The following is a 23,822-nucleotide window of genomic DNA, read 5'->3' on the forward strand; positions in this document are numbered from 1 at the left end:
CCCACTGCTCCCCAAGGGGATGGGACAAATGCAGAGGACACATTTCACCACATCTAGTGTGTGTGTGACAATCATTGGTACTTTAATCTTTAAAATGCTTACCACTAGTTTAAAAAAAAAGTAATGTACCTGAGTTGCTCTTAAAGTTTTGCAACACTGGAGGGCAGTGTTGATCCAAAGTTGAGAAAAATATAAAAGGTTTGTGATTTATTATTATTATTTTTTGCTGTTAATGTGTTGGCACAGACACAAACAAGGCCACCTACCCTTGAGGGCCAAGTTTGACTGTTTCGGGAGAGAGAAGATCCTGTAAATTTGCAACTCTGTCTCAATGTTAAAGTCACCAGGACGTGTATTTGGATAGTTCCCAATTAAAAAAGGCGACTAGTCCAAACAAATGTAAATACCAGGATCATTTATCTAGTATGACATACAAAGTTTAGATCTTAAGCTAATATGGTCATTAATGTCCGGATTCATGTCGGATTGTGGAATTTACAATTATCTTTGAAGGCATCACGTAGCCATGGTAACTCTCAGTGTGGACCTGACGTCACCGCAACGCTGCCTGCCAACACTTCACAATTCAATAGTCACGTTTAGACACTGTCGACATATAAGAAGATATTTTGTAATTTTACCCATTTTATCCATCTATTTTATCCATCTATAAGTTTTGCTTCCGAGAGAACCCCTCACGTTTAAATAACGCGAAAACAGATCCCTGGCCGTCTTGCTTAAGAAGAAAGTTCAACCAAACAACATGGACTCAATTGAAGACTTGGAAGTTTTTCTCAAGAATGTCGACGATATAAGTAAGTATTGATTAACCACGATTAGTAGTCAGTTAAAAGCTCTTTTGGCAGTCAAAAATAATAACACATAGATTTAGACTAGATTTGCTTACTCTTTAAGTTAGCCTATAGCTATCTCCCTAATGTCTGACTGGGACTGTTAGCTAAAGATTGCTAAATTGCTAATTAGAGAGTGTACACTAAAATAATGCTAATCTGCAGAGTGACAATAACACTGAAATTCCTTATTTTCCCTCATGGGACTAACATGATTTATCTACTAGCTGTACACTGTATTTGAATGTATAGAACAGTGTGTGTGGGACTGGCAAGTGGGGAGTAAAAAAAAACTACATTGCACAGTAAAACAATGACTTTAAAACAGCTGGATTTTTCTTTTTATTTCAGGCAATCTTGTGAAGGATCTAAACTCATCTGATGTTAGAGTGCAGCAGAGAGCCATCGAGGAAGCGGATTGCCACATTGCAGCAGTGAATGGATCCTGCAGGACAAAAGTCAACAAGACCACAATCAACATTGACGCACATCCGAAGGCACCACTGGTAAATACATGGCCAGACACAAACACACACTCAAAAGTTGAGTTTGCTCCGTACAATATGTACTTTTTTTTATATTTTAGGGTTGCCAAGTTAACGCAATAATAACGCATTAACTATACGTTCCTATAACGGCGCTATTTTTTTTTACACGCAATTAAAGCACATGCTCAATGACTCCTTTTTTGACCCACTCCGTATTGTGGGGAAATGTACAGCCACAAGCTCGAAAATAGTGAGTAGAAATGCACAAGACAGTACATTGAGGAAATCTCAGATGCAAAGCCATGGCAAGTCGTTTCCCTGACAAGACGAGACCAATTTTATCTTCGATCTCTGTGAGACGACATCAATGGATCGAACGCCTGCTGGGGCGCTTTGCCGATTTGCAAAGAGGAGAAGCGTCACGTTCGTGTTTACATTTCAGTTGAGTGCATTGATAACATAAAATGCACATTCTTACTCTAACTGCTTTAGTGAAATGGAATAAAATCTCTGCAGAAAAGAAGACGGTAGACTTTTTAATTGGAGACTATTATCAAAACATGTCAAGACACCTGTTTTCATACCAATCACATACTTTCGGCTTCACAATATTAGCGCTATGCGTCACATCTGGTCTAACTACATAACAAAATAAAAAATCACCTTACAGTCAGGCTTTGTCAAAATATGTTGTGTAATGTAATCTGTGATATTTCTACATTAATAAATGTTTTTGGCAGATTGAAATAAAGTTTATATTAAGGTTAAAATTTGTCACGCAGAGATATGAATACCTTTAACTTGTACAACATGTACTGTACAGAATATCAGAAGCATTTATTCAGGTAGAAATATCACATGTTACATTACCTAACATCTTTGACAATCAGAGCATGATTGTAACGATCCACATTTTGTGTTATTAAAGGCCTACTGAAATGAATTTTTTTTATTTAAACGGGAATAGCAGATCCATTCTATGTGTCATACTTGATCATTTCGCGATATTGCCATATTTTTGCTGAAAGGATTTAGTAGAGAAAATCGACGATAAAGTTCGCAACTTTTGCTCGCTGATAAAAAAAAACCTTGCCCCTACCGGAAGTAGCGTGACGTCACAAGCGGTAGTGCTGCTCACAATTCTCCGTTGTTTACAATGGAGCGAGAGATATTAGGAGCGAGAAAGTGACGATTACCCCATTATTGGTACTTTAACTTTAACTTTAACTTTAACTTAATTTGAGTGAGGATGAAAGATTCGTGGATGAGGAACGTTAGAGTGACGGACTAGAATGCAGTTCAAGAGATATCTTTTTTCGCTCTGACCGTAACTTAGGTACAAGCTGGCTCATTGGAATCCACACTCTCTCCTTTTTCTATTGTGGATCACGGATTTGTATTTTAAACCACCTCGGATACTATATCCTCTTGAAAATGAGAGTCGAGAAGGCGAAATGGACATTAACAGTGACTTTTATCTCCACGACAATACATCGACGAAGCTCTTTAGCATGAGCTAACGTGATAGCATCTGTCTCAAATGCAGATAGAAACAAAATAAATAAATCCCTGACTGGAAGGATAGACAGAAGATCAACAATACTACTATCAGGAGACACAGAACCAAACACTGGACATGTAAATACACGGTTAATGTGTATTCGACGCCTGTCGAAGCCTAGCAATGCTGTTGCTAACAACGCTAACTTAACAACGGGACCTCGTCAGAGCTATGATAAAAACATTAGCGCTCCACCTACGCCAGCCAGCCCTCCTCTGCTCATCAACACCCGTGCTCACCTGCGTTCCAGCGATCGACGATGCGGTCGGCGGCCCGGAGACGTAGGAAGTCAAGGTGAGTTCGCCGCTAGCGCGTCTGATATCCAACAAAGTCCTCCTTGTTGGGTTGCTACAGCCAGCCACATACACCGATCCCACCTACAACGTTCTTCTTTGCAGCCTCCATTGTTCATTAAACAAATTGCAAAAGATTCACCAACACAGATGTCCAGAATACTGTGGAATTTTGTCGAAGAAAACAGAGCTCTGTGTATTGTGTCCAAAAGGGTCCAAACACTTCCGTGGACCTCGCGACGTCACGCGCATACGTCATCCTCCGAAGGCGTTTTGAACCGGAAGTTCCCCGGGAAATTTAAAATTGCACTTTATAAGTTAACCCGGCCGTATTGGCATGTGTGGCAATGTTAAGATTTCATCATTGATATATAAACTATCAGACTGCGTGGTCGGTAGTAGTGGGTTTCAGTAGGCCTTTTATGCGTGAAACTTGTATCTAAACATGGAAGTGTAGCTCCTCTTCTCTGAATGCAAGTGCTCCTACAGCAGAAATACAAATTCTGTATTCCTACAAAATACTAAATCTTGCCAAACACCAACACACTGCAAGTAACTTTTTTATGGTGCCCTTTTTCGTGTTAAGCTGTTTAAAAAAATCATGTTTAAAGAACATTTAAAGCAAACTAATTGTCCAGTCATGTAATAAAAACCTGAAAATTATCTTTGTAGGGTACATTAATGACGAAAAATGTTATTTATCTGCAATCATTACTATCGTTTGACAGCCCTAATATAATGTATAAGTATTGCCAAGGTCAGATGTCCTCTGGTAAAATTTGTTTTCATGTTTTGCAGAATTCACAGACAGAAAGTGCAGGTAAGGCCCAATATATGTCCTTTGTGTAGAAGTGAAACATATTTCTGCTGAATGTCTAAGATTTACTAGTATATTGCATTCTCTCGTACATCCTTGTGAGCCGTGACGGATGTGAGCACTTACGATTTTATCGATTTTTTTTAACTGTTTATGCCACTACATCACAGAGATAAATGCCAACATAATTGTTTTTCTCCTCATGGCCAGAGAATTTCATGAAGCTTATTGAGAGAGATGTGCACGACAGGAAGAAGAGGAGAATCGCTCAAGAGAAAAAGGCCACTGGTATGTTGTTGTTCCTCTGTTGGAGGTAAACAGGTTGGCGTAACTTCTGCTGGGCAGGCTTTATTTCCTGCTGAATGTTTTATGTTTTTTGTCCCCGCAGCGTTAAAGGACAAAGGGAATCAGGCCTATGCCCAAGGAGCGTATGAGACTGCTGTGAATTATTACAGTGAAGGCCTGGCCGAGCTACGCGACATGCAGCAGTTGTATACCAACAGGGCGCAAGTAAATATATATTTTTAAATGTTTGACCTCAAGCCTACAAGATTGCAGGATGTCTCCCTTGCTACTATATGGAGTACCACTGAGCAGACTAAATTGGAGCCCTGAGCAACATTTTTCTCGGACCCCTTTACAAAATGTTTCCACATTTTTTTTAATGTCAAACGATTTTTATACGTTATTAAAACTCAAATTAGAGTTTCATTTTTATGCATGTTTTGTACTAAAACAACTTAATGTGGAAGCAAATTTCCCCGTATTTATGCTTTTGGTACAAAACAACACATTTTCTGCACATTCATGTTATCATGCTCCTACCTGTGTGCAATGTGTTGAAACAGCAGCACACATCTATATTCTGTGACACCTTTTATGAATCGCAATCTAGACAGCAGTAACATATGCACACTGACACTTAATTCTGTGTGCGAGGCTGTGGAATGACTCAAACGCGAGACAATGCACAATGAAAGATGTCTTTTCATGTTGGAGATATAGTATAGTAATATATTTCCTAAATAGAAAAAAAATGCGAATTGAATGCATTTTAAAGGCCTACTGAAACCCACTACTACAGACCACGCAGTCTGATAGTTTATATATCAATGATGAAATCTTAACATTGCAACACATGCCAATACGGCCGGGTTAGATTAGTAAAGTGCAATTTTAAATTTCCCGCGAAATATTCTGTTGAAAACGTCTCGGTATGATGACGTTTGCGCGTGACGTCACGGATTGTACCGGACATTTTGGGAGACCATTATGGTCAGCTATTAAGTCGTCTGTTTTCATCGCAAAATTCCACAGTATTCTGGACATCTGTGTTGGTGAATCTTTTGCAATTTGTTTAATGAACAATGGAGATAGCAAAGAAGAAAGCTGCAGGTGGGAAGCGGTGTATTAGCGGCCGGCTGCAGCAACACAAACACGTAGCCGGTGTTTCATTGTTTACATTCCCGAACGATGACAGTCAAGCTTTACCATTGGCCTGGGACAAGCTTTACCATTGGCCTGGGACAACAGAGACTCTAACCAGGAGGACTTTGTGAGTTGGATACGCATGCTTGTGGTGATGGGACAACAGAGACTTTTACCAGGAGGACTTTGAGTTGGATGCGCGGTACCGTGAGTACGCAGCTGCGGCTTCCAAACATTTGATCGCTTGCCCGTACGTGCGTGCTGCTATGTGCATGTCACGTACGTAACTTTGGGGAAATATATGTGCTGTATGAACTTTGCGGCGGTGAACGGTACTTTAGGCTGTGGGATTGAGTATGTTGGGCGGGTGTTTGATTTGTATTGGCGGGTTATATGGACGGGAGGGGGAGGTGTTTGTTATGCGGGAATAATTTGTGGCATATTAAATATAAGCCTAAATTGTGTTGAGGCTAATAGAGTATATATATGTCTTGTGTTTATTTACTGTTTTAGTCATTCCCAGCTGAATATCAGGTCCCACCCGCCTCTCACAGCATCTTCCCTATCTGAATCGCTTCCACTGCCCTCTAGTCCTTCACTCTCACTTTCCTCATCCAAGAATCTTTCATCCTCGCTCAAACTAATGGGGAAATCGTCGCTTTCTCGGTCCGAATCGCTCTCGCTGCTTGTGGCCATGATTGTAAACAATGTGCAGATGTGAGGAGCTTCACAACCTGTGACGTCACGCTACTTCCGGTACAGGCAAGGCTTTTTTTTATCAGCGATCCTGCAGCCGTGTGTAAAACTGTTAGTTTGCGCATTCTTCTGACACGTGCTAAATAAAAAGCAAAATAGTGCTCGCAAAACTGTCATAAATGTTGATTAATTACATTGCGCGTGTTAAACAATTTGTAGATGTTGCCCTCTAGTGGGTTCTCCTGACCACCACACACTGGCACAAGAGCCCAGTATTCAGGTTGGATCAAGTCTTTTATTTTCATACACCAGTATGGTTTGCTTTTCAACAGTATATAGTTAGGACTTTTTCAGTCCGGCGTGTCTCGCTCTGTTCTCTAGCTTGTCTCTCTCTCGCTCCAACTCCAACACCCATGTCTTGGCCCGGCTGCTGCTAATAAGCATGGCAGGTGATTGGATGATCATCCCCAGCTGGGTAATCCAATCACCTGCCAGCTGTGCTTCGAGGCCGGTCCTTCCACACCCTGCTCCGTGGCAGGCCTGCAGACCACGCCCCCCTCCACACAATGATTTTTGCATCTTCTCCTCCCAGTATTGTGGCCGTTTTGATCATCAGCAATTATTTTGCATATTAATGAAGACAGAGACGCGAAATGGATTGCACGCCTTATTCTGCTCACTAAACAGACACAATTCACTTTACACATGTTTAGTAGATCCGATTTGCGTGTGCTATCAAGTTTGCACATGTTTTAATACACGTAAACATTAGTAAATCAGGCCCTTTTTTTAATTAATTTTTATTTTTTTGTCCTGTCCAGCTTCTCAGGCAAATCATATAGTTGATGTAGATGCCCATATCGGCTGTTCAGATTTACTTTACAAAAGAGAAGTGTAGGATACTTCTCTTGTTGCCTTATTTGTATTTGACTTTATTAAATGTATTTATATTATCATTTGGTGCAGCCGGGCCGGAGCAGGAGGGGATAGAAAGAGAAAAAAAGGAAGACAGAGGGGGAAATTGTGGGGACAAGAGGGTGATAAGACAGAGAGACAAAAACAACAACAGCAAACACAACAATAACAACAACAATAGAGCAACATCAGGCCCTTACTGTAACGATTCACTTAACACAGACGTCAATCAACACAGACGTCAAATGTCATCAATGCTCACATTTATTCAGTCACGTGCAGCACTAACATTTGGTAATCAGCATGAGGTGATAGAAAGAAGATAGGTAAACATATGATAAATCTATTTGTGGCAGCATTGGACAAAGTTATGTTTATGTTTCACTTTTGCGTCACATGGTGCATAATTGTGGTGCGTTCAAGGAACCTTGATTAAAGCTAAAAAAAGACAGATGATGCTTAACCCCCAGTAGATGCACAAAAAATTATAATTATAATATTGTGGTATTATAATAAATATTATTATCCACTAATGATAATCCTACATGAAACATCTAATCTGTACTTTATACTATGAACTTGACAGATTTATAATCACATTTAAGTGCAGAATGACTGAATATGATTGAAACTCACATTATGGCTACTTTATTACATCTGTCGGCACTATATATGGAAAAAATATAAACCAAATAATTTAGGGGCGTAAAGTATGAAAATATTTTAAGGAGCATTTGTCCCCCTAAAAAGGCCTAATGACGCCACTTGTTCAAATGCTTGATACATGTAAATATTGTGAGCTTTCTGATCACGGCGTGCGCCATCTGCTGTGCTTCCGCTTTATCACGATAGATACTGGGCCGGGGATACAATGATCGATCGATGGGAGTGAATGCATGCAAGATGGAACTGGTTTACAATTACATCATCTAGATCAGGGGTGTCCAAACTTTTTCCACTGAGGGCCGCACACTGAAAAATCAAAGCAAGCGGGGGCCATTTTGATATTTTTTTAATTTTAAAAACCAATACAATATATGTATAAAAAAAGATACATTTAGGCCTCGGCAGCACGGTGGTACAGGGGTTAGTGCGTCTGCCTCACAATACGAAGGTCCTGAGTAGTCGTGAGTTCAATCCCGGCCTCTGGATCTTTCTGTGTGGAGTTTGCATGTTCTCCCCGTGACTGTGTGGGTTCCCTCCGGGTACTCCGGCTTCCTCCCACCTCCAAAGACATGCACCTGGGGATAGGTTGATTGGCAACACTAAATTGGCCCTAGTGTGTGAATGTGAGTGTGAATGTTGTCTGTCTATCTGTGTTGGCCCTGCGATGAGGTGGCGACTTGTCCAGGGTGTACCCCGCCTTCCGCCCGATTGTAGCTGAGATAGGCTCCAGCGCCCCCCGCGACCCCGAAGGGAATAAGCGGTAGAAAATGGATGGATGGATGGGCATTTAGGCCTCCACTCAGACTTGATCCCGGGGACCCCAAAAGGTTTTGGTCAAAAAAAATATTACAAATGTGTCATTATTTAGTATTATTATTATTATTATTGTTATTCAAGGTTTAAATCTCTAGATCAACATTAAGTCTATCTGTCAATATAACGCTTTTAAAGATTTAAGTTGTATGCCATTTTTGTCAAGGAAAACCGTTTTTTTTAATGGAAAAAAAACACAAAATATGCGATATTTTCCCCCAATAAAATTTTTAAGTGTAATATTTGAGATTATATAATAATTGGAGTCTTAAAAAGGTCAATAACTCATAACAACATTGATTTTAATTCATTATTTTTTTGAGCAATGACACTTAAAAAAAAAAGTCCCACTAAGATTATTGGGGATCCAAAAGGGTACTGCTCAGTAAAGTTTAAAAAAATACATCCAACATTTGTTTTAACTTTTACCACAATAGTCTCAAGATCAACTTCAGATCTATCCGTCAATTATAAGTTTTATTGTTGTTTATGTGTTTTGTTTGTCAGTTTTAGGCCCTTCTTTAAAAAACTTTGTTTTTTAAATGGCAACCAAAAAATATGCAACTTTTTCCCCCCAAAATATCTCAAAGTGGAATATTTAATGTGAAGTAAATGGAGCTTTGAATAGGTCAATAATTCATAATGACATTGATTTTGATTCATTATTATTTTTTAAAGAAAGAAACTGCCTGCATGGCAGCTTTGTGTTATTAGAGTAAATAATGCAACATTTTATTGTTACATTTCACCTGTTTGCTCTTTTATAACACTTTTTATGTTTTACATTTTTTTTTCATCGTATTTTTAGAATGTGCTGTGGGGCCGCAAATGGCCCCCGTGCCGCACTTTGGATACCCTGATCTAGATGAATTAATCACATCTTTAAAAAGTCAAAAACCTTTTTACGACTAATAGTGATAAGACATAATATTAAAGACTAAAGCAAGGACACAAGCAAAATCTTGTTCAGGGCCACACAAAACCTAGGGCCGTGCAAGTTGGAAAACCTCACTCTCTGACACCTTTAGAGTTTGTGCTGGACATTGAGTTGACAGCTCGGGGTTTTAGCTCGATGCCGAACAGCGCTCTCGCACTCCTATTCGGCAGACACAGGTTAAGGCCTCAGGCAGGATGCAGGGACTAGATCAGGCGGGTTACATCTGCTTTTGCCATTTTGTATTAAATGTCAAATATATTATTATTTCCAAAGGGGAAATAGAGATACTGTCTATATTCACACATTAAACAAGTAGAAAGTTTTAATTTAATCGATTTAGTTAGTGCATGTCTACCCAATGTTGTCATTGTCAGGGCCTTATGCTTTTTGTGGCCCTAAACAGGATTTTGTTTGTGGCCCCATTTCGGTCTTAAATATTACTTGTGTAACATGGCAGGGGCTAAGGCTGACTGCAGCCTAGTGAGTATTGTAATACAGTCGCCCCTCACCACATCGTACTTCGAAGTTTGTAGCTTGTTAACGTGACTACGGGTGTGTTATTTCATGTTTATATGTTTTTGTTTTATGTTAAAGGAGTCATTATGTTTTTTGCTACATTTAAAACATGCCCTTGTGGTTTAGTTTAGTAGATAGTTTAGTTCTCAACCTATTTGACCTTGGGGCCCAATTTATCCACTACAGATGGACCTAGGGCCCAATCTAATAACACTGAATTAATAAATCTTACTCTTGATTTTAATCGTATTCAATAATTATATGTAACCTACTCATTGTTTACAATTTTGTCAAATGATATGAAGCAATGTGTTAATTACAAAGATTATTTGTTTAACACATAAACCTCAGGCTTAGGTCAGGCTGATTAGAAAAATGATTACTATCTAAATATACTGCATAAGAAGGGACTAAGAAATAACTAAGCACAAATACATACATACAATTATCTTGTGCTAAAATAAATACACTAAATTGATAGTGAATATGTGTCTTAACTAAATTGTCAATAAAATTAAACTGCAAATGAAAATACAGCTTCACCACTTTGGTCATAATTTTTGCGCTTATGGAAGAATGAAGAAACTTCTCCAGGATTTAAGCTCTAGGCTTCTTCTGTTTGTTTGAGATTGCCATTGCTGTTTTGTGCTTATTTACGTGACTCCACTTCGACTGCATCGTCTTCCTGGCGTAATGTTTAGCGCTTCCATATCGAGTTTACTGACAGATATAAGTTCGAACTATACCGGTATGCTACTTTGTATTAGAAATGGCAACAGCGAAGGATGCATGTGCATGTATGAGCCAGTCTGCCCCACAAAAAGAGGATACAGAAAAATAAGGAGCTTATTGGGTACGTCGGACTACAACGGCGGACTCGCGCAAAGCTATTTGGGTACAACTTCACCACATATGGAGATATCCGCTGACGTCACCAATTGGAAAATTGTCACAAGTCGGGCAAATTCTAAACGGCTTGTTTGAAGAAAATTAAACAGATCAGAAATATAAACGCAACACTTTTGTTTTTGCTCCCATTTTTCATGAGTTGAACTCAAAGATCTAAAACTTATACTATGTACACAAAATACCTATTCCTCAAATATTGTTCACAAATCTGTCTAAATCTGTTTTACTGAGCATTTCTTCTTTACCAAGATAATCCATCCCATCTCACAGGTGTGGCATATCAAGATGCTGATTAAACAGCATGATTATTGCACAGATGTGCCTTAGGCTGCCCATAATAAAAGGCCAATCTCAAATGTGCAGTTTTATCACACAGCACAATGCCACAGATGTTGCAAGTTTTGAGAGAGCATGCAGTTGGCATGCTGACCGCAGAAATGTCCACCATTTCTCTACCATAAGCTGTCTCTAAAGGCGTTTCAGAGAATTTGGCAGTACATCCAACCGGCCTCACAACCGCAGGTCACGCATAACCACACCAGCCACATCCAGTAAGGGCACGTCTATAATTGTCTGAGACCAGCCACCCGGATAGTTGCTGCAACATTTGGTTTGCATAACTAAATAATTTTTGCTCAAACTCTGAGAAACCGTCTCACTTAACTGCAGTTGGAGAGGCCTTCTCTTCACGGATGAATACCGGTTTTCACTGTTCAGGGCAGATGGCAAACAGCTTCTGTGGCGTTGTGTGGGAGAGCGGTTTGCTGGTGTCAGTGTTGTGAATTGAGTGGCCCATGGTGGGGGTGGGGTTATGGTATGGGCAGGCATGCAGCATGACAATGCACGGTCCAATGTTGCAAGGATCTGTACACAATTCCTGGAAGCTGAAAACATCCCAAGTTCTAGCATGGCCAGCATACTCACCGGACATGTCACCCATTGAGCATTTCAGGATGGCCTTTTATTGTGGGCAGCCTTAGGCACACCTATGCAATAATCATGCTGTTTAATCAGCATCTTGGAATGCCACACCTGTGAGGTGAGATGGATTATCTTGGCAAAGAAGAAGTGTTCACTAACACAGATTTAGACAGATTTGTGAACAATATTGGAGAGAAATAGGTATTTTGTGTAGACAGTAAAAGTTTTAGATATTTGAGTTCTACTCATGAAAAATGGGAGCAAAAACAAAAGTGTTGCATTTATGTTTTTGTTCAGTATATGAAAGAAGGCAAGATTGTTTTATAAATATCTCCGCCATGCCTCCATGGTTTGCTTTCATAATTACAGGACTTATGCAGATCCCATATACACAAAAACAGGTACCAGTAGGTAAGAAATAATTTGTTTTGCACAATAGTGTCACAGCTGGCTACACCAGGCTGTGCCTTATGTTGCATTCTGGGTTTAGTGTTAGTTCCTATCCTGCGCTCTTATTTTGGTAGCACTTCCTGTTGTGTTGGTGTTTTTTCGTAACTGATTCACATCTTTCTCTGAGCACTGATCCACGCACCTGTTTTCTTTAAGCAGTTAGGTCTATTTAAGTTGAGTCTGAGCTACCATTCTTTGTTTAGAATGAATAATACATGTGGACGCTCTTGCCTTCTGCCGTGAGTTGTTGCTGTGTTCCAGTATTCAGTTCTGTTGTTTTGCAACCTGTCAGTTTTAGTTTCCGATTCCCTATGCTTCGGTGCCCTTCTAAGTGGTACCGTAATTTCCGGACTATAAGCCGCACCTGACTATAAGCCGCACCAGCTAAATTTAGGGGAAAATACAGATTGCTCCATATATAAGCCGCACCCAACTATAATCCGCAGGGTTTTGATGTGTAATTACCGTAGTATATAGGGGTTCCTGCTACCACGGAGGGGATTGTCGGGACAGAGATGACTGTTTGGGAACGCAAAGCGTCCCATTTATTAACAATAAATCTTTCAATCATTCAATCAAACTTTCACATCTTTGACATGGCGAACAGCATTCGTGCAGAGTACAAATAATATAACGGTGCAAAGTAATACAAAGTGCTCGCCTGTACGTTATCAAAATAACCATCCTACCGGTATATGAAAAGTCAGTCTTTAATCATTGTGTCATCGTCTTCCTCCTGCGTACTAAAACCACCGAAATTATCTTCGTCAGTGTCGGAGAGGAACAGGCCGTAAATAAGCCGCACCGTTGTATAAGCCGCAGGGACCAGAACGAGGGGAAAAAGTAGCGGCTTATAGTCCGGAAATTACGGTACTTTTGTTTGTCTTTGTCATTACATTAGATAGTTATTTACCTGCACGTTGCTTCCTCGGTCTTCTGCATCTTGGGAACACGCCAGTAATCGGCGTCATGCGACTCCAGTGTCACAAATAGTTCCCCTTTAAAACCAGTAAAAAGTACATAATAAACAGGTTTTTTTGCTCTAACTATAAATATATTCAATTTATAATTAGTAATTCCTACTTTGCGGAAATTCATTTACCACGGCCAGGCCTGGAACGAATTAACCGCGATAAACAAGGGTTTACTGCATTGCAATTGGCAACCAGAAGTAGATTTGGCTATGGAAGCCTGAGTGTGCTTTGAAGACACAACCAACAATATGCGGTTTATAATATTAGGACAATATGTGTTATTAATATTTTACAAATGATGTAAAGATTTGTTTTTAATACAAATAATCATGTACGAGCAATAAAAAAAAGACTACAATTCAGTTCAATCTAATATGTTTAATAGTCATGTGTTTATATTCCAGATAACATCCAAAGTTCATATGAAAAGGTAAAAACATAGATTGATTGAAGTCCACGGGGAAAAGACAAGTTTTCTGTATCTCCTTCTACAGTGAAGCCAATTCAAAACTGCAATGCTGCTTTGTCATTCATTGAAAAAGTGAACAAAACACAATAAATGGGCAAAAGCTATGAAAAAACTTGTTCTTTAGACACTGTATCTTTGGGGGACATGTTCGTTTACATTATAAACTAAAATAGTACAGTCATGTTAGAAATACGGTTGTAAGTCTGTAATGATGACGGCGTTCAAAGTGATGCCAAATTAGTAATTATCTCTAAGGGCTTGAATCGACGCGGCCGTGATGCTGCTTAACGGAACTAAAACTGTTACAATGGACATGTTGACTCTGTTAGGAACATTACTTTAAAAATGTAATTTATTACAATTACTGGTGGGCAGCACGGTGGTACAGGGGTTAGTGCATGTGCCTCACAATACGAAGGTCCTGAGTAGTTCTGAGTTCAATCCCGGGCTCGGGATCTTTCTGTGTGGAGTTTGCATGTTCTCCCCGTGACTGCGTGGGTTCCCTCCGGGTACTCCGGCTTCCTCCCACCTCCAAAGACATGCACCTGGGGATAGGTTGATTGGCAACACTAGATTGGCCCTAGTGTGTGAATGTGAGTGTGAATGTTGTCTGTCTATCTGTGTTGGCCCTGTGATGAGGTGGCGACTTGTCCAGGGTGTACCCTGCCTTCCGCCCGAATGCAGCTGAGATAGGCTCCGGCACCCCCCGCGACCCCAAAAAAGGGACAAGCAGTAGAAAATGGATGAATGGACAATTACTGGTGGCATAAAGTAATTGAATTACTAACATAATTATTATTTGATGGATTTAATTACTTACTAGGCTAAGTAATTAATGCATTAGTTTTTTTTAACTTTCATATACAGTTTATGGTGTATGCAGTTAAAAGATGTTTCATGAGAGAAGAGTGCGTGAGTGTGTGCCTTTTAAAGGCGATGTCTGTTGCCAAGCGAGTCGTGACATCACCGAGGGTGCGCTCATTGGCTGTTTTAGCTCAGTATTGATGGTCTGCGGACTGGAAGGAAATTGTTGACTGCAGCAACTGTAGAAGGTTTTCACTAAAAAGTTAATAAAGCGATTGAACGTGCATCAATTACCGTGTCTCTCCTTGTCCACAAATGGTATTGTAAGATTATTATTGTTAATGATTTTTTACTTCATTGAATGCTCTTATTATTTCCCCATAGTAGGAGTAGCATGCACACGTTTGTGTGTGTGAGTGCGATATTTTCCGCTTGCATTAGTAAAGAGCTACTTCCTGAAGTCAACTTAATGGGATTCTAAAGCTGTCTTGTCCGCATAAACAGTAGCGGTAACAGTGTTGTAACTTACATAAAAGTAATTGATTTGGTTTCTCGATACTTGAGAAACGAATGGCGTTAGTAATGCCGTTGTCATGTAACACAGTTTTTCCAAAAACTACCACTGAATAGAAGTTTAGCACAAAGTAAGTATCATTGTATCCATGAGGCAATTCAGTCCATGAAAGCACAATAACCATGTGGATGATCACGTACAGAAGTGACCATAATCATGCGGCCCTAAACAACCACATACACTGTTTATGCCAGGGGCTGGCCTTGATTATGATATGTGTAAATTACACTAGAAGAAATGCTACATGATGTCCCAACCTTTCTAAAACATGTTGTTTAATTATATGGGAATGTTAAATGTATTTTGGATTTGCTAAACATGTCTGATGTTGTCATCTACCACTGTCCATAGGCTTACATCAAGCTGCAAAAATACCATGAGGCCATCAGTGATTGTGAATGGGCCCTGAAGGTAAGGCTCAGCTGGATGTTAGGTTCTGCCATCTGCAGGGTCATTTGTCATAACACCATCCAAGGCGGCTTTTTTTGTTATCCCGTGAGCTTTTGAGGAAATAGGTAGGAGGACTCGCGGGGATGGGTTTGTGCAGCAAAGCACTCATACAGAAACACTTAGGAGACACACTATAGCACCAACACATGCTCTCTTACACCAGGCTAAATACTGGCTTTGGAATAAGTATAGGGACACAACAAATGAAGTTGAAAATACTTGTCAATTCACCCAGAAAAACTTTGTGAGGTTAGCGGCCACTCATGTTACACCTGAGACAGGGCTCAAGATATCAACTGTACTTTATACCAAATGTGTTTGACAGAATCTCAAGTTCCTCCCTACATACACACAACTATTTATCAAAGGTTGTGTAATTTTTGCTAATGTAATGTACTGAAAGGATATTTTTATTATGTGCTATTGCTATTTGCAAAATATGTGTGCCCTTGCGAGGATGGTTATTTTCCTTTTTCTTTCTCAGTGTAATGAGAAATGCACAAAATCTTACCTTCACATGGGGAAAGCATATCTGGCACTGAAGAAATATAATGACGTAAGTATGATTACCGCTCATTATATCGAATTATGTAGTTTCTTAATTCAGGTACAGCACCATAGGCATCTCATCTAATTAACACCTACTTTCATGATGATACTTCCATGCCTGTGATACAGAAACGAGTTAATACGATTTTAAAGCTATGCATGGTTACCAGTAAGCTGCATCCACATGAAAGTAGTTTTTTTTCCCTTCATGTGAAAATTCCTTGGATGTTCTCCGTCATCCGTAAAAGATGGGGGTTGGGGGCGGCTCCCAGTTATTGCGTTGATCCATATTTCTGTAACATATTTATGAAGGGACTCTTGTAACTGGAGCAGCATGTTCAAACAAAGAGGTTGCTTGAATTAATATTATGGGAAAGTGAGAGGTGAAGAATGAGTCATACAGGAAAATGTTGGAAAAAAAAATTGTTTTCGAAAACTGATAAATTTTTCTGCACTGTGCATGTGTGCAATATGACAAGATTTGATACGGTGGTACACCGTGTGATAATAATTCAGTGAGTGTGGCTATATATTGAAAAATCATATTGATTTTCATGGGAGCATTAGAGGACATGTGTGAAATGACTTATGAACCTTTCTTCTTTTTTTTCTTTTTTTCTTCAGAGCAGAACGTGCTTTGAAAAGATGTCCCTACTTGAACCACGGATGGAGAAGCTGGCGAAAGGTAACACGTCAATAAATTCCCTCAATTCATAAGGTACATTAGCAGAATTTATAGAGCTTTATCGCTTTGTGATAAAAAACCCTGGGATCTCAGGTACTAAATTCAGTGCCACTTCATGAGTCTCATGTGCTGGTACGACAACGTTCCTTGAATGTACTATTCCAATCCAGTTCTGTAGGGGTTGGTAAAGTGCATTACGAAGCGAGTACTAATTGCCACACATAATGTCACCAATGCAAGCAGACTGCTATGGCAAATATCAATATTGGTTCTTTTATTGGCCCTGCGATGAGGTGGCGACTTGTCCAGGGTGTACCCTGCCTTCCGCCCGAATGCAGCTGAGATAGGCTCCAGCACCCCCCGCGACCCCGAAAGGGACAAGCAGTAGAAAATGGATTGATGGATGTTTTTTTTATTCACATTTTTATTCTGATTTACACCAAATGTGATGGGTTGTTGTTGCTCAGATATACCACTGCCTACTACATTTACAATTATACAATATTGTTAGATGAACCTCTCTGATTAATGGGAGTGAAAACACAGTATTATTATCTTTGTATGAGCAGAATTGTAGTAAAAAAGCAACACTAGGGCTCGGAAAATCACAAAAAAAAATATTTTTTTAACCAGCCATCATTTTGTTGTGTTTTGTTACATGTACAATATACAATAATAAACTTATTGTTATAAACAAATACTTGAGTTTATTTATTTTTTTTGAGTTTATTTTTATTTTGAACATGCAAGCATACAACATGATGAATCACAATTTCCAGTTTTTCTTTTCAACATGTTCGAAAAGGAGTAGGAAGAAGCAGAGCTTGTGAAACTGTTCTTTTTAAAGGCAAGACATTTTGTAAAATAGGGCCGGGCAATCATAAAATACCAAGATGTTTCAGTGGTACCTCAACTTCAGAGTGCCCCAACTTAAGAGTGTTTTGAAATAAGAGCTGTCTCTCGACTATTTACGTTGCAAGCAACAATGTGAGTTACAAGCATCCCCACCATTAGTTGACATAGCAAATGTCACCGTAAGATCCGCCCTAAAACACCAGGTCTTAATCGTTAGCATTAACCTATAGCGAGAGCTGGACTTACCTTTGTTCTCAAACCACGGGAAGAAAAACAGTGTGAGGGACAGTGCTAAAAAGGAGAATTGGATTGTATTTATTGAATTTAAGAAGGAAATCATCAAAAACATGACAGCGCGTGAAGCTGGGTAACTTGGCGAAACACTGGGAGCGTAGCACTGCACCATAATGAAGCAGCATGAGTCGATAACGCCAGCCAAGAATGGTAAAAGAATATTAACAGCAGGCGTTTATCCTTGAAAATATGGAGAAGAAGGTACATTCTGTACTTTACATTACTTCACAAAACTACTATAGTTGTATTACAAACCCCGTTTCTATATGAGTTGGGAAATTGTGTCAGATGTAAATATAAACGGAATACAATGATTTGCAAATAATTTTCAACCCATATTCAGTTGAATATGCTACAAAGACAACATATTTGATGTTCAAACTGATAAAACATTTTTTTTTGCAAATAATCATTAACTTTAGAATTTGATGCCAGCAACACGTGACAAAGAAGTTGGGAAAGGTGGCAATAAATACTGATAAAGTTGAGGAATGCTCATCAAACACTTATTTGGAACATCCCACAGGTGAACAGGCAAATTGGGAACAGGTGGGTGCCATGATTGGGTATATAAGTAGATTCCATGAAATGCTCAGTCATTCACAAACAAGGATGGGGTGAGGGTCACCACTTTGTCAACAAATGCGTGAGCAAATTGTTGAACAGTTTAAGAAAAACCTTTCTCAACCAGCTATTGCAAGGAATTTAGGGATTTCACCATCTACGGTCCGTAACATCATCAAAGGGTTCGGAGAATCTAGAGAAATCACTGCACGTAAGCAGCTAACCCCGTAACCTTTGATCCCTCAGGCTGTACTGCATCAACAAGCGACATCAGTGTGTAAAGGATATCACCACATGGGCTCAGGAACACTTCAGAAACCCACTGTCAGTAACTACAGTTGGTCGATACATCTGTAAGTGCAAGTTAAAACTCTCCTATACAAGGCAAAAACCGTTTATCAACAACACCCAGAAACGCCGTCGGCTTCGCTGGGCCTGAGCTCATCTAAGATGGACTGATACAAAGTGGAAAAGTGTTCTGTGGTCTGACGAGTCCACATTTCAAATTGTTTTTGGAAACTGTGGACGTCGTGTCCTCCGGACCAAAGAGGAAAAGAACCATCCGGATTATTATAGGCGCAAAGTTGAAAAGCCAGCATCTGTGATGGTATGGGGGTGTATTAGTACCCAAGACATGGGTAACTTACACATCTGTGAAGGCGCCATTAATGCTGAAAGGTACATACAGGTTTTGGATCAACAGATGTTGCCATCCAAGCAACGTTACCATGGACGCCCCTGCTTATTTCAGCAAGACAATGCCAAGCCACGTGATTCATCAACGTGGCTTCATAGTAAAAGAGTGCGGGTACTAGACTGGCCTGCCTGTAGTCCAGACCTGTCTCCCATTGAAAATGTGTGGCGCATTATGAAGCCTAAAATACCACAACGGAGACACCCGGACTGTTGAACAACTTAAGCTGTACATCAAGCAAGAATGGGAAAGAATTCCACCTGGGAAGCTTAAAAAATGTGTCTCCTCAGTTCCCAAACGTTTACTGAGTGTTGTTAAAAGGAAAGGCCATGTAACACAGTGGTGAACATGCCCTTTCCCAACTACCTTGGCACGTGTTGCAGCCATGAAATTCTAAGTTAATTATTATATGCAAAAAATAAATAAAGTTTATGAGTTTGAACATCAAATATCTTGTCTTTGTAGTGCATTCAATTGAATATGGGTTGAAAAGGATTTGCAAATCATTGTATTCCGTTTATATCTACATATAACACAATTTCCCAACTCATATGGAAATGGGGTTTGTACATTGTATTTTTTTTCATATAATATTTCTTATCCAGAGGTTCGTTTTTGTTTTTTAAAGGCATGTTACTTTCGTTCTGTTTATGGTGGAAGGGCAAACACAGATTAAATTGATTTAAATTAATTTTAATGGGCGACGTTGATTTTAGATACAAGTGTTGTGGCTGTAATACATTATTTTGATTCCGAGTTAGAACCAAATGTAATCTTTCTGCATAAGGATGCAGCGTTTCAGGACAATATGGTTCTGTTCCAAATACAGAATATCTTACCAAGGTGGAGCTGGATGAGAGAAAGGAGAGTCAAGAAATGAACGCGAGACAAGACTTTGACAACGGAGTGGAGAAGGCCAAGATGATCCCTCAACTTCTGGAGAAGCTGTCAACACCTGGCCAGATGCTGCTCTACTACTGCGGAGTACTGGAGATTCTGTGCCAAGCAGTGAATGACTGTGAGTGTTCTATTTAAAGCAGTGGCGTCAGCTGGTCTTTCAAGTAGGGGAAGCTCATTTCCAGCTACTCTCTTAGCATGATTACAGTTTCCAATAACTATACCGTATATATAATCATTATATAAAATATATAAACTATACAAAGAAAATGTCTCTTCGAGCAGTAGTTCTCAAACTTTTTTCACCAAGTGCCACCTCAAAAAAACTTGGCTCTCCAAGTACCACCATAATGACCAACAATAAAATACAGTAGCGCATTAGACCTAAGTATTCATTAAAAACAAGGCATAAGTTTTTTTTAACAATAATATTTAACATTACACACAGTTTGAACAGTGGGTTTGAATATAGGAAAATAAAACATTGTACTTTAATCAAGTGATTCTTTGGCGTACTACTAAATGGAGGCCGCTTACCACTAGTGGTACACGTACCACAATTTGAGAATCCCTGTCTGAGAGGATTGTAAAATTATTCATATTAACTAGGAACAAAGGAATGACACTTGAAAAATGATCTGGCAGTGGTTTACATTGCAAGATCGGGGATTTGCTCTTTTTGTTGTCAATCAAAAAGGGATTCTGAGACAGATCATCCAATCATCTTGCAGAAGCCCAACCGTGGCCAAGCCGACTTTTCATGCACTGCCAGAAACACTCAGTGTCCGATGAGCGGAACAATGCTGAGCATTTATCCAATGAATGTCTTAGTTTGGCTACAGTGGATAAACCCACTCTATGCTCCCCCATTGAAGTCAATGGACGCTCAGCTTCAACACTGTTTAATGCACTGTGATGCTACCAAGAAGAAGAAGAAAGTCACTTCAGCTGACGCGAAAGTAGTTGATTCCGAACAAAAAGTGAATGTGTGTTTGTGCTTGTTAAGTTAATGAAATGTAAACACAATAGTACATATTTTACCACTTTTTTTTTTTACATTTTAGGGTAAGCTCAGCTTTAAGTATGCTTAGAACAATCCACCTTCCTGTTAAATCTCTTTTTGTCTTTTCTTTATTTATTAGAGGTCCCTTATTATACATGTTTTCAATAATTAGAAGGGTCTCAAAGGTCCATTATTGTAAGTGTGTTGGCCAAAATTTAGTAGCCATATTGCTGGAATTTAATCAGTTTAAAAGTACTTTTAGCAAGCCTTTGTGAGATCATAGTTTTGCCTGTGGCTTTAATGCTAATGAGCATTTTTTTGTCCTTTTTGTGCAGCTCCAAAAAGAGTGATTATGCACTTTCTACACCCGGTATATTACATACAACAATGTAACATTAAGATGTGGGACAGGAGAACAAAAACATTAGCAACATTAGCAAAGCTTTGCGAGCTTTACAGTGCTAACATTACAATTTCATTTTAACAGCAACGACATGGTAGCGTAAAGGAGCTGTTTGCAACTTTTTCAAAGTTACATCTTTTAAACTAAAAAATATAAACGGCTAACTTACGTTACCATTAGTGGTTTAAGAGAACATATATATTTTGTAAAATGGCGATTTGTTACAAATTTCTAATCATGTTGAATACAGTTGGTCATCGGTCTGATGAATAATTCTGGCGTTAACAGCTGTCAATCACCGCGGTGTCGTACACACATAGACGCCCGGAGCGAGTTCACCCACACAAAAGCAGTCCCAGACCATCAACTAACACTTTGCAGTCATGTTGTTGTTACGGTAGACTATACATTCAATGATAGTCAACGTTAGTAGTTAAACTATGCCAAATCACTATCATCAGCTGACAAGTCGGCGGAATTGCTTGTATTCTGTCACGTGACTTATTTCCGGAAGTGAAAAAAAAGCGGTGGTGAACCAAGCCAAGGTGGCTGTTGTTTAGAAAGCAGCGCGCAAACTCTATTAGTATGCAGGGGGCCCAGATCTTCCTGTAAAAAGAAAATATGAGCAAAAAAAAATTAACTTTGCAATGGAATACATCCCTATACTTTATCAACAAACAATTTCGGGATCTTTCTGTGTGGAGTTTGCATGTTCTCCCTGTGACTGTGTGGGTTCCCTCCAGGTACTCCGGCTTCCTCCCACCTCCAAAGACATGCACCTGGGGATAGGTTGGGGGATAGGTTGATTGGCAACACTAAATTGGCCCTAGTGTGTGAATGTGAGTGTGAATGTTGTCTGTCTATCTGTGTTGGCCCTGCGATGAGGTGGCGACTTGTCCAGGGTGTACCCCGCCTTCCGCCCGAATGCAGCTGAGATAGGCTCCAGCACCCCCGCGACCCGAACAAGACAAGCGGTAGAAAATGGATGTACGAATGGATTTGTCAAGTGATATTAAGGATTATCCGTTGGTGGCGTTTCCAGACATATCGAACTATCTTGTTCTCAAGACGTCATTCTACACGGCAAAACAGATACAAACTTGGAAAAGCATGGAGGTCTACAACTTCTTTGTGTCATGTCTTTTGATCATGTTTTGTTTGGCTATGTTCTGTTTGGTTTTTGGACTCTTTTTAGTTCCTGTTTGTGCACTCTTGTTTGTTTTGTTTCCATGACAACTTATTAGTTTCACCTGTTTCACGTTTTGGACTCACGCACCTGTGTTAATCATGTCACTACTATTTAAGCCTGTCATTTTCAGTTGGTCGTCCTGGCGACACTACCTCTGTTACCCATGCTACCCATGATACTATTGTATATCATAGTTCATGCTGATGCTACTTTCATGCTCCGCTCATGCCACAGTAAGTGTTTTTGTCCATAGTTTCTGCCCAAGTGCTTGTTTGTGTTTTCTTAGTCAAGTTTGTTCTACGCCTTGTGCGCGCCTTTTGTTTTGTTTACCCTTTTTGTTAGTGTTAAATTAAATCATGTACACTACCGTTCAAAAGTTTGGGGTCACATTGAAATGTCCTTATTTTTTAAGGAAAAGCACTGTACTTTTCAATGAAGATAACTTTAAACTAGTCTTAACTTTAAAGAAATACACTCTATACATTGCTAATGTGGTAAATGACTATTCTAGCTGCAAATGTCTGGTTTTTGGTGCAATATCTACATAGGTGTATAGAGGCCCATTTCCAGCAACTATCACTCCAGTGTTCTAATGGTACAATGTGTTTGCTCATTGGCTCAGAAGGCTAATTGATGATTAGAAAATCCTTGTGCAATCATGTTCACACATCTGAAAACAGTTTAGCTCGTTACAGAAGCTACAAAACTGACCTTCCTTTGAGCAGATTGAGTTTCTGGAGCATCACATTTGTGGGGTCAATTAAACGCTCAAAATGGCCAGAAAAAGAGAACTTTCATCTGAAACTCGACAGTCTATTCTTGTTCTTAGAAATGAAGGCTATTCCACAAAATTGTTTGGGTGACCCCAAACTTTTGAACGGTAGTGTATCTACCTTCACGCCATGTCCAGTCAAGTTGTTTTGCATCTCGGGAAAACACTCCACGCAGTAATATGCGTCGCCAAAGACCACGTCATGACACTTTGTGTGTGGCTCGGTCGAGGACATTGGTCTCAAGACTCTCCCGGATAAATATGCATAGTTTTTGCTTGCGAGGATGCGTCTGTGTAAACAAACTAAAACTGCAACGATATGGCACCTGGCCGACAGCTGCTACCAGTGACTGCATAGCCATTTAATAAACTAACAATTACTGAA

At 39.6% G+C, this 23,822-nt stretch overlaps 1 protein-coding gene across 1 annotated transcript in view; it reads left to right on the top strand.

The window, feature by feature from the left end:
* Positions 1 to 551: 551 nt before the first annotated feature.
* The window catches only part of ttc12 (tetratricopeptide repeat domain 12), an 86,783-nt gene continuing 63,512 nt past the window's right edge, over positions 552 to 23,822 (top strand). The window contains exons 1-9 of the mRNA XM_062060186.1: positions 552 to 815; positions 1,203 to 1,357; positions 3,992 to 4,013; positions 4,221 to 4,298; positions 4,399 to 4,520; positions 15,434 to 15,493; positions 16,017 to 16,088; positions 16,706 to 16,766; positions 20,003 to 20,191. Of these exons, the coding sequence (XP_061916170.1) occupies positions 764 to 815; positions 1,203 to 1,357; positions 3,992 to 4,013; positions 4,221 to 4,298; positions 4,399 to 4,520; positions 15,434 to 15,493; positions 16,017 to 16,088; positions 16,706 to 16,766; positions 20,003 to 20,191 (811 nt within the window). The 5' untranslated portion in view covers positions 552 to 763. The remainder of the gene's footprint in view (positions 816 to 1,202; positions 1,358 to 3,991; positions 4,014 to 4,220; positions 4,299 to 4,398; positions 4,521 to 15,433; positions 15,494 to 16,016; positions 16,089 to 16,705; positions 16,767 to 20,002; positions 20,192 to 23,822) is intronic.

This window comes from Entelurus aequoreus, linkage group LG10 (assembly GCF_033978785.1).
Source record: "Entelurus aequoreus isolate RoL-2023_Sb linkage group LG10, RoL_Eaeq_v1.1, whole genome shotgun sequence".
NCBI classification, from domain to species: Eukaryota; Metazoa; Chordata; class Actinopteri; order Syngnathiformes; family Syngnathidae; genus Entelurus; species Entelurus aequoreus.